At 40.0% G+C, this 17,066-nt stretch overlaps 2 protein-coding genes across 2 annotated transcripts in view; one reads left to right on the forward strand and one right to left on the reverse strand.

The window, feature by feature from the left end:
* The window catches only part of tmem54b (transmembrane protein 54b), a 186,899-nt gene that overhangs the window by 157,853 nt on the left and 11,980 nt on the right, over positions 1-17,066 (reverse strand). The window lies entirely within an intron of this gene.
* LOC130910320 (hippocalcin-like protein 1) overlaps positions 1-17,066 on the forward strand; it is a 67,083-nt gene that overhangs the window by 48,293 nt on the left and 1,724 nt on the right. Inside the window, exons 2-4 of the mRNA XM_057827514.1 lie at positions 9,175-9,359; positions 11,774-12,055; positions 15,386-15,491. Of these exons, the coding sequence (XP_057683497.1) occupies positions 9,264-9,359; positions 11,774-12,055; positions 15,386-15,491 (484 nt within the window). The 5' untranslated portion in view covers positions 9,175-9,263. The remainder of the gene's footprint in view (positions 1-9,174; positions 9,360-11,773; positions 12,056-15,385; positions 15,492-17,066) is intronic.

Consider the following 17,066-nt stretch of genomic DNA (forward strand, 5'->3'; position numbering starts at 1 on the left):
AGGTGGCCCTGTTAAAGAAAGCATGGGATCAATAGGTGCCTGTTGGTGTTGCTTTTCATGTGGCACCAGCGACTGTCTGCCTTGGCGCCAGAAGAGCCCCCAACATCCCTTATTTCTAGCTAGTGATATTTGCTCCTCTCACTAAAAAGCCCCTTAAGATTACGCTTATCTACCATGCTTTTCACCATAAAGTTCACATTCATCTCGCTCCCCGATTCCCTGATTACGCCGCTCTCCATCTCAATTTGCTCACTGCCACCACGACTCGCTCAATTGGAGTTGACGTCTGGGCCATCACACAGTAACGCGCAGCATAATAAAACTCCTACCTTCAGTCGATATGCTTTAATATCTGCTATTTCTCACTGCTGCCCACAGAAATCATTTCAGCTTCGTGTGAGAGGACACGACTCAACTTGCTTGGAGTTCTCGCAGTCGTTTTCAATACCTTTACGTGCACACATGTACTTTTAGCTTTATGGGGAAATACATGAATACATACTTTGAGTTATGGGTTAATTCGTTCCACAATTAATCTTAGTTTTCTCATGCAGTTATACGAGTGTTAAAGAAGTTTAGAATTTTTGACATTAAGATTAATCTTCGAGTTAGCGGGGATTTAATTAGTCGGTGGTGTTAGTTTCAAAAAATTCCGTGCAGTTTGTTCGTTATTTGTAAGTTTCAGAGTTCCGGAGTGGCTAAACTAGCGCGGGTCAGTGGGGTTTGCTAGCATGTCGATAAAAAAAACAACAAAAAAGTATTTAGTCAACCACTAATTGTGCAAGTTCTCCCACTTGAAAATATTAGAGAGGCCTGTAATTGTCAACATGGGTAAACCTCAACCATGAGAGACAGAATGTGGAAAAAAAACAAAATCACATTGTTTGATTTTTAAATAATTTATTTTTCAAATCATGGTGGAAAAAAAGTATTAGGTCAATACCAAAAGTTCATCTCAATACTTTGTTATGTACCCTTTGTTGGCAATAACGGAGGCCAAACGTTTTCTGCAACTCTTCACAAGCTTTTCACACACTGTTGCTGGTATTATGGCCCATTCCTCCATGCAGATCTCCTATAGAGCAGTGATGTTTTGGGGCTGTTGTTGGGCAACACGGACTTTCAACTCCCTCCACAGATTTTCTCTGGGGTTGAGATCTGGAGACTGGCTAGGCCATTCCAGCACCTTGAAATGCTTCTTACGAAGCCACTCCTTTGTTGCCCTGGCTATGTGTTTGGGATCATTGTCAAGCTGAAAGACCCAGCCACGTCTCATCTTCAATGCCCTTGCTGATGGAAGGAGATTTTCACTCAAACTCTCTCGATACATGGCCCCATTCATTCTTTCAGACCAGTCGCCGTGGTCCCTTTGCAGAAAAACAGCCTCAAAGCATGATGTTTCTACCCCCGTGCTTGACAGTGGGTATGGTGTTCTTCGGATGCAATTCAGTATTTTTTCTTCTCCAAACACGAGAACCTGTGTTTCTACCAAAAAGTTCTATTTTGGTTTCATCTGACCATAACACATTCTCCCAGTCCTCTTCTGGATCATCCAAATGCTCTCTAGCGAACCGCAGATGGGCCTGGACGTGTACTTTCTTCAGCAGGGGGACACGTCTGGCAGGGCCGGATTTGAGTCCCTGGCAGCGCATTGTGTTACTGATAGTAGCCTTTGTTACTGTGGTCCCAGCTCTCGGTAGGTCATTCACTGGGTCCCCCGGTGTGGTTCTGGGATTTTTGCTCACTGTTCTTGTTATCATTTTGATGCCAAGGGTCGAGTCTTCCCAGTCTGGTGCAGGTCTACAATTTTGTCTGTGGTGTCCTTTGACAGCTCTTTGGTCTTGGCCATAGTGGAGTTTAGAGTGTGAATGACTGAAGTTGTGGACAGATGACTTTTATACCGATGAGTTAAAACAGGTGCCATTAATACAGGTAATGAGTGGAGCTTCTTTAGACCTCGTTAGAAGAAAATAGACCAATAAAATAGTAATTTTTTTTCACATTCTGTCTCTCATGGTTGAGGTTTACCCATGTTGACAATTACAGGCTTCTCTAATCTTTTCTCTAATCTAATCTTTTCAAGTGGGAGAACTTGCACATTAGGTGGTTGACTAAATTTTTATTTGCCCCACTGTATGCATGCATCAGGATCAGAGATGACACATGCAATCAATAGTGTTGGCAATGATTTCAGGATAAAGTTAATAACCATTGCATGTCAGTAATTGTAGTTCGAACAGCAACATTTGTAATCCAGCAACTCTGCAGGTAATAGGCTGTCTAGGCAAAGATTAAGCCTCATGTCAAAAGTTGTGAATTTCCCCTTTAAGTGGGATTTTTTTTTGCAATGAAAAAGTGTTTCAAATTTATAGACAATCGACAATAAAGACGTACTAGTCCGTTAAAATGATGTTTATCATTACATATCAACTTTCTCCACTGGAACAATACATTTTTTGGTATATGCATTTTAGTAAGAGTTTTGTGAAATTAAAAAAATTGACTCCTCATCCCTCTAATCAGTCACCCTGACGCACTGTACTGTTTACTTTTTGACCACGACATGGCTTCGTTTGAACAGTTCGATCATTTAATATCGTTTTTTTTACCAGCATGCTGGCAAACCCCATTGACTCGCGCTAGCTAAGCCTTTCCGTAGCCTCGAAACTAACAAATAACTAACAAACTGTATGGAATTTGTTGAAATCAACTCCACCGACTAATTAAACCCCTGTTAACTCAAAGATTAAGCCTGATGTCAAAAGTTCTGAACTTGCGCTTTAAGTGTTTAAGTGTTTGTTTTTAGAGATGTCCCGATCACGTCATTTTCAAAGTATCGGAATCAGCAAAAAATATTGGCCATGCCTTTTTGTAATATATTTTCTAATATATATATATATTTTTTAATTAAATCGTTTTCTAATTGTATTTAACGTTACAAACATAATATGTTACACTCATCCAGAGTCTTTAGTTTAGGCTTAAGGTAGGGTTATTAAATTTATCCCGATAACGGCGGTAATTAATTTTTTTTTTAAAAATGTATCACATTAAAATATTTAACGCAATTAATGCATGCGCTGCACGACACACCCACGCATTGTCGCGCCCAATCTGTAATGGCGCCGTTTTACCTATGTAGAGAGATAAAAGGCAGTGTAAAATGAGTAGAGTGAATTTTGGCAGCCTTTGGAGCCTTTTTTTAATTGGCTAAAGCCTTACAATCCCTCTCCCTACGATTAGAAATACCATGGGAAGCAATGTGGAGAAGCAAGGTAGCAAATGATCTTTTTCTTAACACCTTATATTATTTTGCAGAGAAGATATATCAATTGGTAGCACTACGCACAGTCATGGGTCCACTTCCCATCATGCATTTGGGCATGGCTACAGTATCATTTACTGAAAGCTCAACAAATACACTAGATGGCAATATTTAGTCACAATATACAAACTCACAAGTCTTTCTATCCGTGGATCCCTCTCACAGAAAGAATGTTCATAATGTAAATGCCATCTTGAGGATTTATTGTCATAATAAACAAATACAGTACTTATGTACTGTATGTTGAATATATATATTTGTCCAAGTTTTATTCATTTTTTTCTTAATGCATTGCCAAAATGTATATGATCGGGAAAAATTATCGGGAATGATTGGAATTGAATCGGGAGCAAAAAAAATCAATCGGATCGGGAAATATCGGGATCGGCAGATACTCAAACTAAAACGATCGGGATCGGATCGGGAGCAAAAAATACATGATCGGAACAACCCTAGTTTGTTTGTTTGTTTTTTTTGCACTTGAAAAAGTGCTTCAAATCTACAGACAGTCGACCATAAAAGGCGTACTAGTCAGTTAAATTGGCGTTTATTGCTACATATCAATTTTCTCCACTGGAATAATAGATTTTTGTTATATGCATTTCAATAACAGTTCTGTGAAATTAAAGAAATTGACTTGGCGATAAGAACATAAAGTATGTCACAAAGATATGCTGTAGTAGTACAGAACATTATCGTGCTCCTCTACCTTAAATGAGGCATGGTTTGTTTTGTCCTTTTTTTTGTCCTGCGTCTGCTTCATGATCCTTGTAAGTGTTATCATTTTTTGGTTGCATCTCCTTTGCGAAAAATACTTTAAGATCCCCAATACTGTTCACCAAGAAGAAGACACCGTCGATGGATTCTCAATGACATCATTACCCTGCATTTTCTCTTCCTTCCCCCACTGTACCGTAAAAAACAAGTCACACGTGCATATGTCGTTGACCCGCTTACAACGCTCCGGAGCAGATGTTCAAGTCTTTGCGTGTGTGTATGTCAATTTGCGAAGAGGCCTAGGCAACAACTACCGACAAGCAAGGGAACACTTGGACCGTAGAGTCAGATTAGAGCTTTGGGGCTCAGGATGGAGAGATGAACGATTAAGAGGCAGTGCGGAGGATTGGAAGTGGGTACTGGGATTAGCGTGACCGAGCCTGGCGAGGAAGGAAACGCGATGAGATAGTGGGAGTGACAGCTTTTCATAAGTCAAATAAAAAGAAGGAAAAGTGAGTAGTGTGAAAATGTCAGCGGGTGCAGTTATCGAAGAGTTGTGGCCGAGAGCCGTCTGTCACACTCTGTCACTTTTTGTGTGGTTTGGCGCTCTGGAGGCTGTTTGTCACAGTCAAACACCTCCTCGAAACACCATGTTGGACTAGGAAGGGCCAAGATGCTAAATTGATTGGGCCACCGCTTGCTGTGAATGCCAATCAAGAACACATCTTTTAACAACAAGACGTTCACTCTTTTTAACACAAGAAGACTCAGTGCAGACTAAGTGTAGGGCATTTATGAAAAGTGGTTGGTATTGATATTTCACTTTATGATGTGGGAAAAATATATGTAAGAGGTACACATTACATGCATATTAATTTTTTGCAGAAAATCTAATCTTTTTTTGGTTTGAGATGATGGATTTTGTTTATCTGGTCTTGCTTTTCCTTCTTTTTCAAGGGAAATGAATAGAAAAAAATTAAAGTTTTTGTTAGTTTAGATATACTGTATATAGTCATGTGAAAAAATTATCAAGTTTTTGTTGCTTTAGATATATATGTATATACTCATGTGAAAAAATTAGGACACCCCATTATACGTATATTCAGTTCTTTACGAAGCAATGTTCACATATCAATGTCTGATCTTGTATTTCTTTACTGGAAAAGAATGATTTAATTGCAGGTAAACAACAAAAATGAACAGTTTTACTCATTAAACCAAATATATCAACAAAAATGCATAATCTAACTGAGGAAAAAGTTAGGATACCCTACCACCTAATAGCTAATGTTACCCCCTTTGGCTGAAATAACTTCAGTGAGACGCTTTTTGTAGCCATCTACCAGCCTTTGACATCGGTCTGAAGAAAGTTTGCCCACTCCTTAGTACAGAATACTTTCAACAGTGACTGACTGTTATAGTGAGAGAAAACAGCATGTCTGAGGCTTTAATAAAGAAGACTGTAGACGCTTATGAGTCTAGTAAGGGATTTCGAAAGATCTCAAAAGAATATAAAATCTGCCATTCCACTGTCCGGAAAATAGTCTACAAGCAAAGGACATTCAAAACAACTGCCAACATGCCCGGGTCTGGCCGTCCAACCTAGTTCACCCCTAGAGCAGACTGCAAGATGCTAAAAGAAGTCTCCAAAAACCCTAGAATGTCATCACGGGACCTACAGCAGCTACTGTTGGTGTGAAAGTGCATACCTCTACAATCAAACAGAGACTACACAAATTTAACATTATTGGGAGATTTGCAAGGAGGAAACCTTTGCTCTCCAAGAAGAACATGAAGGCCAGACTGAAATTTAACAGTGTGAATATAGACAAAGACCAGGACTTCTGGAATAATGTTCTTTAGACAGATGAATATATAACTGAATGACATTATGGACACCAGAACAGAGGACATATTTGGCGTGAACCCAATAGAGCATTTCAGGAAAATATCCTCATACCAACTGTGAAGCATGGAGGTGGAAGTGTCATGGTTTGGGGATGCTTTGCTGCAGTTGGACCTGGCCAGCTCACCATCATAGAATCCACAAAGAATTCTATCGTGTATAAGAGGGTGCATGAGGAACATGTGAGATCATCTGTGAAAAAAATTAAAGGTGAAGCGAAACTGGACCCTGCATAAAAGCATTTTGTGATGCATGCCTGAACAAGACAGCCGATTTTATTACTTTTCTGTTCAGTCTAGTAGTAACAACATTGATCTCATTTTCCACACGCCATTCAATGAATACCTGACAACACAATCAACTAGACATCACAATCAACAACAAACACACATTGCATCAATTAAAAGTCTGCAATTGAACAGTGTACCTTTGCAGACCTAACAAAATGTTTAAAGCATAGTACTATGTCCTGGAGTAGGTGCTATTAATCTCTCATATTCATTACTCACTATTATGTCGTGCATAATAAAGTATCAATTATTGCTATTTGCTATTGATGCAAGGCAATTCATGTGAGTGTTTTGTGTTTTAACTGGAAACCTTTAATGAGGAAGTCTTTGTCGGTACAATTGGAGCAAGCGGATGTCTGGTACTCTTTCAACCACTTTATAGTCCGTGGAAGGAACACAGTGCAACTGTACTAACAAATACTAAGATATTGGTTGAGGGTCCAAAAGATGATGTTTAATTGAATGCAGTTCTTCCAACTGCATTCAATTAAACATAAGCAAATTAAGATCCAAAGGTTAGGAGTGGGCATAGCGGCCAATGAATCATAATTGATGCCTGCTGCACTCCCCTTATGTGCTTTGATAAATGCCTACAAGCATCAACGTCAAGCGTTTACGCCGACGCCTCGCACACTGACTGACTTAATTCATTCATATGCACACTATATCAGTCTATTAGTCGGCTGAAGAGGTGTGTGGGTTAAGACCCGAGCCATCCGGCACACATAATACGCTTTAGTACCTTAATGCAACCCTGTCATTACACATAAACTGCACTTGTGATGTGCACATTGTATATTTTCTTAGATATGGCGGAAAACACAGACAAGACTGAAAAAGCAGTTTCTGCTCTTGCACTCCTCTTTAAAAGAAACAGCTGTATTTTAAGCCAAAACAACTGTTGTGTTTGATAGAACAATATGTCCATATGCTGCCATAGCAGACTCATGACGCATTAAGCCCCCGAACTATTTTCAATTTGCCCGTTTTACCCTGAAAACCCCCGTTTACAGACGTAGCGCAACTGCTTTTGTTTCAACCCAGACATAAAACGAAGGTACAGTAATTAGTTATATTAATTATTCAAAATGTCATTTTTAGCTTAGAATCATTAATTGATGGCTAATATTTCGCTTAGGAAAAAAACGACTAAAAAATTATTCACTCGCATATTGTAAACTTTACGTCATAATGAAAAAAATGGTGTCTGTAAAAAAGTCAGATATTTACCTCATAACTATTGCTTAATTGTATTTTTTTTGTTGTTTCTGTCGCATTTTTTCCGATATGTTAGATGATGAATAGTCACTCTAAACAAAGATAAATTGGAAAAAAAAAACGTTTAAAAAGGTAAATATATGAAAAACAAAATCTCGACCACTCCTTGATGTCTGCAATTTCTGTATCGCGACCCCTTGTTATATTACCATGTTTCACCCGTGAAATCCCCAAAATATCCAACTGTGGCCATTCACAGCCTTGTCTTGACACTCAGTGATACCTTGTTTCCATCCAAAAACTCCATGTAGCATGTAAGTACACGATAATATCTCGTTAAAGTCATGGCGTCTGTAAATGTATTTATCTATTTATTTATTTTAATGCCCTCCTGTTCAATTTTTTTGAACAGAAAATTGAGATTTTAAGCTTTCCAATGATGTATCACATGTGCATATCCGACAATTTTGAAAGTTGGCTAAATTGGGGGTCTCAGAGCCGAACTTCAAGTCAGTTGAGTGTTTTCCGCCATATATATTACAGTATATGGGATTCAGATAACCTTTATAATTGCATGTAGGTTGTTATTGTTTTTCCAATTGTCCAGATTTTCGTTCATTTTTAATGTGTTTTGGCCAATTATTTTGATTCATTCCAATGATCTCCTCTCCTAATGACCGCGGCTCAGCAAATTGTAGCCCAGTGGTGTTTATTTACTCTACCGAAAATGAGTTGAGGCATCTATTGGTGTGGAGGCCTTTTATTTTTTACGCGTTTTTTAACACGCTTAAGTGCATTCATGCACAACTGTCATTACTCATTAGTGTTTTAGCTGTGGTGCTTCTGCACAATCATAAATGTGTAAAGTGGCTTTTTTTATAATAAAATTGATTGAATTTGGGTGGTATTGGAATAAAAATTCTACTTCTAACCACTACGTGAGACACACCTGTACATGAGTTTTAAGCAGCCAAGCAAGGAGATTTTTTGAGGGGGATTTGGTTTCCAAGTATAGTTTTGTTCCCTCCATGTAAATATATGCTTTGTGGGTCAGAAAGATTATCAACGCACGCACATCGTAGCGCACAGCTGACTTGACACACAAACACAGCTGGCCACTGTCAATGTGATCAGTAGTTTGTGTGCGACTGTGCGTGTGACGTCAAGAGGCCACGGGATTATTTAATGTTTTGCAAATGTGAGGTTACCGTTTAGCTGTGTTTTATAACATTCTGTGTCGAGTGGATTAGGTTCTGTTTGGTGCCGACGTGGGATCCGATTTGAGTACAAAAAAGTCGTTGTCAAAGTCACGTTGTCGTTTCTGCACCTATGACTAGCTATTGCATAACAGTGAATTCAACTAAAGCGAGCTTTGACGAATCCAATCGAAACGCCTCCCTTCACTTCACTATGTACGTACATATAAAGTAAAAAAAAATATCATGTTTTACAATTAGAAAAAAGACATTTTGCATAATATTTTTAATTAATGGACCTCTAAAATTAATTTACTGTATAAGTCATGAATCCGCACTCCCCCAAAAATTTGAGACAAATATTGTAACAAGCATTGTCTCACTATTTGGATTTTTTGTTGTTGTTGTTGCATTACACCTACAATTACACTATCCTGATATAAAATTTTGCTCAGCTAATAGCCCATAACTCAATCTGAACTGTTGCTAACCCATTTGTCTGTTACTGTGTGTGATTGAAAGGTGTGAAAAGCGACCCGAGCGCCGCTGTAGTCACTGCTGACAAGCCCCCCCAAGAAAAGGATCGGCACATCCTTGCTCAAGCTGTCACCATGGGCAAACAGAACAGCAAACTGAGGCCAGAGATGCTTCAGGACCTGAGGGAGAACACAGAGTTCTCGGACCACGAACTGCAGGAGTGGTACAAGGTAATTCCTCACACACAGTTTAGAAATTCAAATAAATCATTTATGCCGCTTACATAATAGGATGAGCCACATTCTGTTAAATCCATGCAGGGGACTAAATGCAGAATATCACTAGAGTGGGAAATCAGGAGAGTGCAGCGTTGAGCAATCCTGATTTGAAGTAGCATACCCGACCTTGTGAAATTTGTCATTAAGAATAATGTATTATCCAAAGATAAATGGCAAAAATGTATACTAAGGATAAAAAGATCTGCACCGGGTCAATATTCTCGAATGATTTGAATTGTTCTTTTCTGTAACCCAGTGTCCCGCCCAAAAAAACTAATTAGTTAGGCTGAAGTGTTCATCTGCTACAGTGGGGCAAATAAGTATTTGGTCAACCACAAATTGTGCAAGTTTTCCCACTTGAAAATATTAGAGAGGCCTGTAATTGTCAACATGTGTAAACCTCAACCATAAGAATGTGGGGGGGGGGGAGAAAATCACATTGTTTGATTTTTTAAGAATTGATTTGCAAATCATGGTGGAAAATAAGTATTTGGTCAATACCAAAAGTTCATCTTAATACTTTTTTATAGACCCTTTGTTGGCAATAACGGACGCCAAACGTTTTCTGTAACTCTTCACAAGCTTTTCACACACTGTTGCTGGTATTTTGGCCAATTCCTCCATGCAGATCTCCTCTGGAGCAGTGATGTTTTGGGGCTGTCGTTGGGCAACACGGACTTTCAACTCCCTCCACAGAGTTTCTATGGGGTTGAGATCTGGAGACTGGCTAGGCCACTTCAGGACCTTGAAATGCTTCTTACAAATCCACTCCTTTGTTGCCCTGGCTGTGTGTTTGGGATCATTGTCATGCTGAAAGACCCAGCCACATCTCATCTTCAATGCCCTTGCTAATGGAAGGAGATTTGCACTCTTCATTCATTCTTTCCTTTACACAGATCAGTCGTCCTGGTCCCTTTGCAGAAAAACAGCCCCAAAGAATGATGTTTTCACCCCCATGCTTCACAGTGGATATGGCGTTCTTCCGATGCAATTCAGTATTCTTTTTCCTCCAAACACGAGAACCTGTGTTTTGACCAAAAAGTTCTATTTTGGTTTCATCTGACCATCACACATTCTCCAAGTCCTCCAAATGCTCTCTAGCGAACCGCAGACGGGCTTGGACGTGTACTTTCTTCAGCAGGGGGACACGTCTGGCAGTGCAGGATTTGAGTCCCTGGCGGTGCATTGTATTACCGATAGTAGCCTTTGTTACTGTGGTCCCAGCTCTCTGTAGGTCATTCAATAGGGCCCCTGTGTGGTTCTGGGATTTTTGCTCACAGTTCTTGCTTGGAGCCCCAGATCGAGGGAGATTACCAGTGGTCTTGTATGGCTTCCATTTTCTAATAATTGCTCCCACAGTTGATTTATTTACACCAAGCATTTCACCTATTGCAGATTCATTCTTCCCAGCCTGGTGCAGGTCTCCAATTTTGTCTCTGGTGTCCTTCGACAGCTCTTTGGTCTTGGCCATGGTGGAGTTTGGAGTATGACTGACTGACATTGTGGACAGGTGTCTTTTATACCGATAATGAGTAAAACAGGTGCCATTAATACAGGTAACGAGTGGAGCCTCGGTAGACCTCGTTAGAAGAAGTTAGACCTCTTTGACAGCCAGAAATCTTGTTTGTAGGTGACCAAAAACTTATTTTCCATTCTAATTTAGAAATTCTTTATTCTTTATTCTCTCATGGAGTTTACCCATGTTGACAATTACAGGCCTCTCTAATATTTTCAAGTGGGAGAACTTGCACAATTAGTGGTTGACTAAATACTTATTTGCCCCACTGTATATGTGGTTGTTTCAACACAAGCGGACTAAAACTGCCAATACAGACAAATCAGCACATTGTGGGTTTAATTTTTACTACGCAAATGAACCACTCTGAAAACCTAAATCTGAATCTCCTTGGTGGAGGTAAAAAAGTGACCTGACGATGGGCCGAGTGCCAGCCGCTTCCAGAGTTTTAATCCACTGGCCAGACTGGATTAAGAAGTGATGGCACGCTGACCTGACCATATGACTCCTATGTGCATATGGTTATACAGTATCTGCCTTCTGCCTGGATTAGACCTACATACCGTACATTAGAAAATGTGCACACAGCTGTGAGAGGAACAGCTGTCACTGATAAAGCCGCCACCTTGCTTACCTCTGACCTCAGCCTTGCTGACAATAGGTCAGCTCCCACAGATGATGCTAGCCCATGAGTCACGATTGGCTTTAAATAGACAACAATTGTGCTGTATAGCTCTGAAAGAATTAGGAGACAAATTTTAATTGATGAATTAGTTAATCGGTGTTGAATATACACACAAGGGATACTTCCTAACATCGTTTACAATGTTGTAAATTTCTTCCCCCATAGGGTTTCCTGAAGGACTGTCCCAGTGGAACATTGAACGTGGAGGAGTTCAAGAAGATCTACGCCAACTTCTTCCCGTACGGCGACGCATCCAAGTTTGCTGAACACGTCTTCCGAACATTCGACACCAATGGCGACGGTACAATAGACTTCCGGGAGTTCATCATCGCCCTGAGTGTGACGTCGCGGGGCAAGCTAGAGCAGAAGCTCAAATGGGCCTTCAGCATGTATGACCTTGACGGCAATGGCTACATCAGCCGTGAGGAGATGCTGGAGATTGTACAGGTGACACAATGGACCACTTTACTGTATAAACATATACCTACAGTGGTACCTTGACATACGATCGCTTCGACACACGATCTTTTCGACATCTGACGTAAAATTTGACTCGCCATTTGTTTCTACATCTGACGACATGCTCGAAATACGATATTATACAACAGCGCCGGTTTCTTTTTTTTTTTTTTTTTTTTATTGCCGCAAGACGGACGCATGGCGAGAGAAATCAACACAGGTTCCAAGAAGGTTAATGCAGGTGGTGAAAAAAGGAAAAAGCTGACGCTTACTATTGAAATGAAGATGGAAATGATCCAAAAAAAAAATATGAGCGTGGTGTGCGCATCAGTGAACTGGCTCAACAATACGGCTGTACGTTGTCAACGATCGTGACGGTCCTCCTACGGCCTCCGATCGCCAGTCTTTGTAAGTTAAAACCCTTTAATGCCAGCAATATGAAGCAATTATCAGAGAATCCCAAAATTTGAAAAATAAGGTTTTTCAAATTTGTAAAAATAAAAGTCAAAATGAATATGTGTAATAAGCGCTCAGATATCTATAACCCTTGCTAAATCCTGTTTGGTTTTCTCATGGAACCTACAGATGCATGTGTTGACTTGCATCCATCATTTTTTTTTTTCCAAAAAGAAATGTCAAAATTCTGAAAGTCTCAAAATCATGAAATTGTAGGTGTATCAAATGTGATACACTTGGCAACAAAGGGTAAAGGTGACAATTATTATTTTGGTAACATCGCCAAAGAAATCGCCAGCTTCGTCAGATTTTTAATCATTTATTTCAGAACTTGTGCAACACAACACGCCTACTGTCCGCCACAGTTGACGCCAACAACAAAACATTAAAAGAGAAAGTAAAATCTCTACCGCAACTTTCTCTGTCACATCACCCACGCAAAACACATCTGCCACATTAGAAACCGATTCGTTACATTATTACAGGTATTATTATTACAATTATTAACATTCCTATTTTTATTTATAATTTATTTGTTTTTCTATGCGTAGTTGCCATTTTTAATAGTACCAGCAGTATTTATTAAGGATTTAGTGTAGGTTTTAGGGCTGTGAAACAAATTAATGGAATTATAATGTATTCTTATGGGAAAATCCTGCTTGACATACGACCATTTCGACTTACAAACAAGGTACTGGAATGAAAGAACTTCTTATGAACAGGTACCACTGTATATGTATTCTGACCAGTGGTGTTACCAGGATGCCAGGTGTGGGTGGGCATTAGTCTTACCTGGGGGGCGGAGGCACAAAAAAAAAAAAAAAAAAAAAAAAAAGCTACAATGCTTTAGTAGGTCGAAATCCAGCGTGGGGCTACTGCAACTTAAAACATGTTTTGTTTTCTCCTTGAGATAACTGTTGTTGTGATTTGGTCTAAACAAATAAAAGTTGATTTTATTTGACTTAGAACACATTCATAACTGAATAGTATGGACGTGCAGGTGACAATGTTTTGTTTAGGTAACCTATTGTGATTCCTCGGTTTTATTATTATTATTATTATAGTTATTCTTTATTCCGCAGCCCCTTTGAGCTCAATTTGACCCTCTTAGAATGCTTCAAAATGCACCAAAATCGGCAGGCAGGTCAAGACAGGTGCAATCTTTGATACCGTGTAAAGACAAATTCCAAATACACTATGTAGCGCCCCCTAGTAGTCATTCTTTGTCCTGCCGACGCTTTGAGCCCTACTTTGACCCCCTCAGAATGCTTCAAAACTCACCAAACTCAACAGCCAGGTGAACACTGGTGAAAACTTTGACAAAATGTAAAAAAATCAAATCAAATCAAAATATGCGTAAATGTGTGTAGCGCCCCCTAGGAACAAACCCAACATTTCATTTTTTTTTTTTTTTTTCCCAGGTGAAAGAGGAGGTAACAACGCAAAGGTTAAAACTTAGAACACATTACTACTTCTGTATGAATGGGACACCATACGCGGTGCCCAGACTGCAGTTAGTACTACATCTAATTTTCTTTGGGTGGGCAGAGCGTGTCCGTGGGTGGGCACTGCCCACCCCTGCCCCACCCTGGTAACGACCCTGATTCTGACGCAACAAAACAAGTCGCAGCGACCCATAGTCTAAACCAGAAATTTCAGTATAATCAAAAGTTTGTGGATTGGACCAGTCAGTCCTTTGCCATGGATTTGCAGATAGTTGATTAGGATGGCCAGCAACTTATTTTGATCGAAAGAGATATTAAATATTCTTTATCGATCTGTTTTTTTTTAAGTCCTGAGAATCCTGAGAAACAGGGTTTGTGAAAGCAGTTTACCGACCATAGACTTAGTATCCCACAAAGTGTGAACAGACAAGCCGGTGCAGTGCGTCAACCTTCCTGTAATACAGTGAGCTTTCGCACCATGACGTTATTAGAGAGCAAATATTGAACCATGAGATTAGATATGGTTACATCCCTGATATTTCTACATATATACAGTATACCACTATGGATATTAATCAACCATATTCCAAAGAGGGAGAGGGTTCACAAGTTAAAATATTGCACCAATAGTAGTCTGCACGTGTGTGTCCGTGTAAGATTGTTCTTGTGGATTAGAAAGTTAAATTTAACCTGACTTTATCCCTGAGTGTGCACAATAGCGGGATTATCTCCCAACTCGTGGAGTTTGCGCACCGTGACATGAGACAATGGATCCCTCATGTCAGTCGACGTTACAGTCGTTTGACAGTATCAGAAGGAGAGCATTGTGTCATCATGTTGTAGTGAAATTTTTTTTGTTACTTCTGTGCCCACCAGTCTTAAAACAAAATTGGTATTTACGGACACGTTCATACCTCTTGAAAAATTTATAGCTTATACGCTAAAAGTCAGGTTGTAGAATGTGAGTGGAAAGCAGAGTATGAAGTAATACAGCCGTTACTTTAATTTGTAGATATTGTCTTTTTAAATTGAATAAACGGCAAATCTAATCCAACATTGTTTGTCTTGCTTTTGGAGATCAGGAGTTAATATCGCGAAGCCAAGAAGCTTCGAGGGTCTAATTTACACGAACGTCCTTCCTTTCTTGAGGCGTCCTACTGATCTATGGTCTGTTTTATGCTCTGCTCCCCCATGGGAGCCGTCTTAATGGCTCTGTAAGCTAATTGTAGATGTGCGCCGCAGGCTACCTCACAGAGGTTAATTTAATGCCACCAAAGGGAGCGCAGCGGTCACCTGAGTGGAACCAAAGATGCATCAGATCAATAACCCCCACCCCGATGACACCCGTTATCAGCGTCGTGCAGACTTCTCTTAGTCTCTTAACCCCTTGTCTGTCCCTTTCATGTGTGCTTTTCAGGCTATCTACAAGATGGTCTCATCTGTAATGAAGATGCCAGAGGACGAGTCCACGCCTGAGAAGAGGACGGATAAGATCTTCAGACAGATGGACCTCAATAATGACGGTGAGGCAGAAATTTTGCAGTAAGTAGATCCTGTGGGGCCTTTGAGATATGAGTTTAATTCATTCTGTGACCACGCTAGTGTCAAATCATCTTTCCCAAATGAAAAACTACAACGTGTTTCTAATGAAAAACAATTTCAACTGTTTTAAACACATTTTTTACTTCAACGCAATGGATATTTTGCCTCCTCTTTTCTTGCGTGCTTGCACTCAAATTCCAAAAACAACAGATAATGTTCCATAAAATATATTCTAATTGCATAGTCGTGTTTTCTCATCAAGACTTGACACAGTGCTGGCCAACCGTGTTGGCACCCATGCAAATCTGTCAGATAATGGTCAATTTCTCCTAGAAAATGATTGCAATTACAAATGCTTTGGTAGTAATATCTTCATATATTTTGCTTGCAATGAATAAACACAAAACAGAATGAAAAAAAAAAAATCTAAATCATTGACATTTTACACAAAACTCCATAAATGGGCCGGACAAAAGTATTGGCACCCTCAGCCTAATACTTGGTAGCACAACCCTTAGACAAAATAACTGCGAACAACCGCCTCCGGTATCCATCAATGAGATTTTTACAATGTTCTGCTGGAATTTTAGACCATTCTTCTTTAGCCAACTGCTCCAGGTCTCTGAGATTTGAAAGGTGCCTTCTCCAAACTGCCATTTTCAGATCTTTCCACTGGTGTTCTATGGGATCCGGGTCTGGACTCATTGCTGGCCACTTTAGAAGTCTCCAGTGCTTTCTCTCAAACCATTTTCTAGTGCTTTTTGAAGTGTGTTTTGGGTCATTGTCCTGCTGGAAGACTCAAGACCTCTGAGGGAGACCCAGCTTTGTCACACTGCATTACGCTGCAAAATTTGTTGGTAGTTTTCAGACTTCACAATGCCATGCACACGGTCAAGCAGTCCCGTGCCAAAGACAGCAAAGCAACCCCAAAACATTAGGGAACCTCCGCCATGTTTGACTGTGGGGACCGTGTTCTTTTCTTTGAAGGCTTCGTTTTTTTTTCCTGTAAACTTTATGTTGATGCCTTTTCCCAAAAAGCTCTACTTTTGTCTCATCTGACCAGAGAACATTCTTTCAAAACGTTTTTGGCTTTCTCAGGTAAGTTTTGGCAAACTCCAGCCATTTTTTATGTCTCTGGGTCAAAAGTGGGGTCTTCCTAGGTATCCTACCATAGACTCCCCTTTCATTCAGACGCCGACGAATAGTACAAGTTGACACTGTTGTACCCTCAAACTGCAGGACAGCTTGAACTTATTTGGATGTTAGTCGAGGTTCTTTAGCCACCATCCGCAAAATCTCTCATCATTTTTTTCTTTTCCATCCACATCCACAGTGCCATGGGCTTTACACTTCTTGATGACACTGCGCACGCTAGACACAGGAAAATTCAGGTCTTTGGAGATGGACTTGTAGCCTTGAGATTGCCCATGCTTTCTCACAATTTCGCTTCTCAGGTCCTCAGTTCTTTGACCTTCTTTCTTTTCTCTGTGCTCAATGTGGTACACACAAGGACACAGGACAGAGGTTGAGTCAACTTTAATCCATTTTAACTGGCT

Source organism: Corythoichthys intestinalis, chromosome 22 (genome assembly GCF_030265065.1).
Source record: "Corythoichthys intestinalis isolate RoL2023-P3 chromosome 22, ASM3026506v1, whole genome shotgun sequence".
Classification (NCBI taxonomy): domain Eukaryota; kingdom Metazoa; phylum Chordata; class Actinopteri; order Syngnathiformes; family Syngnathidae; genus Corythoichthys; species Corythoichthys intestinalis.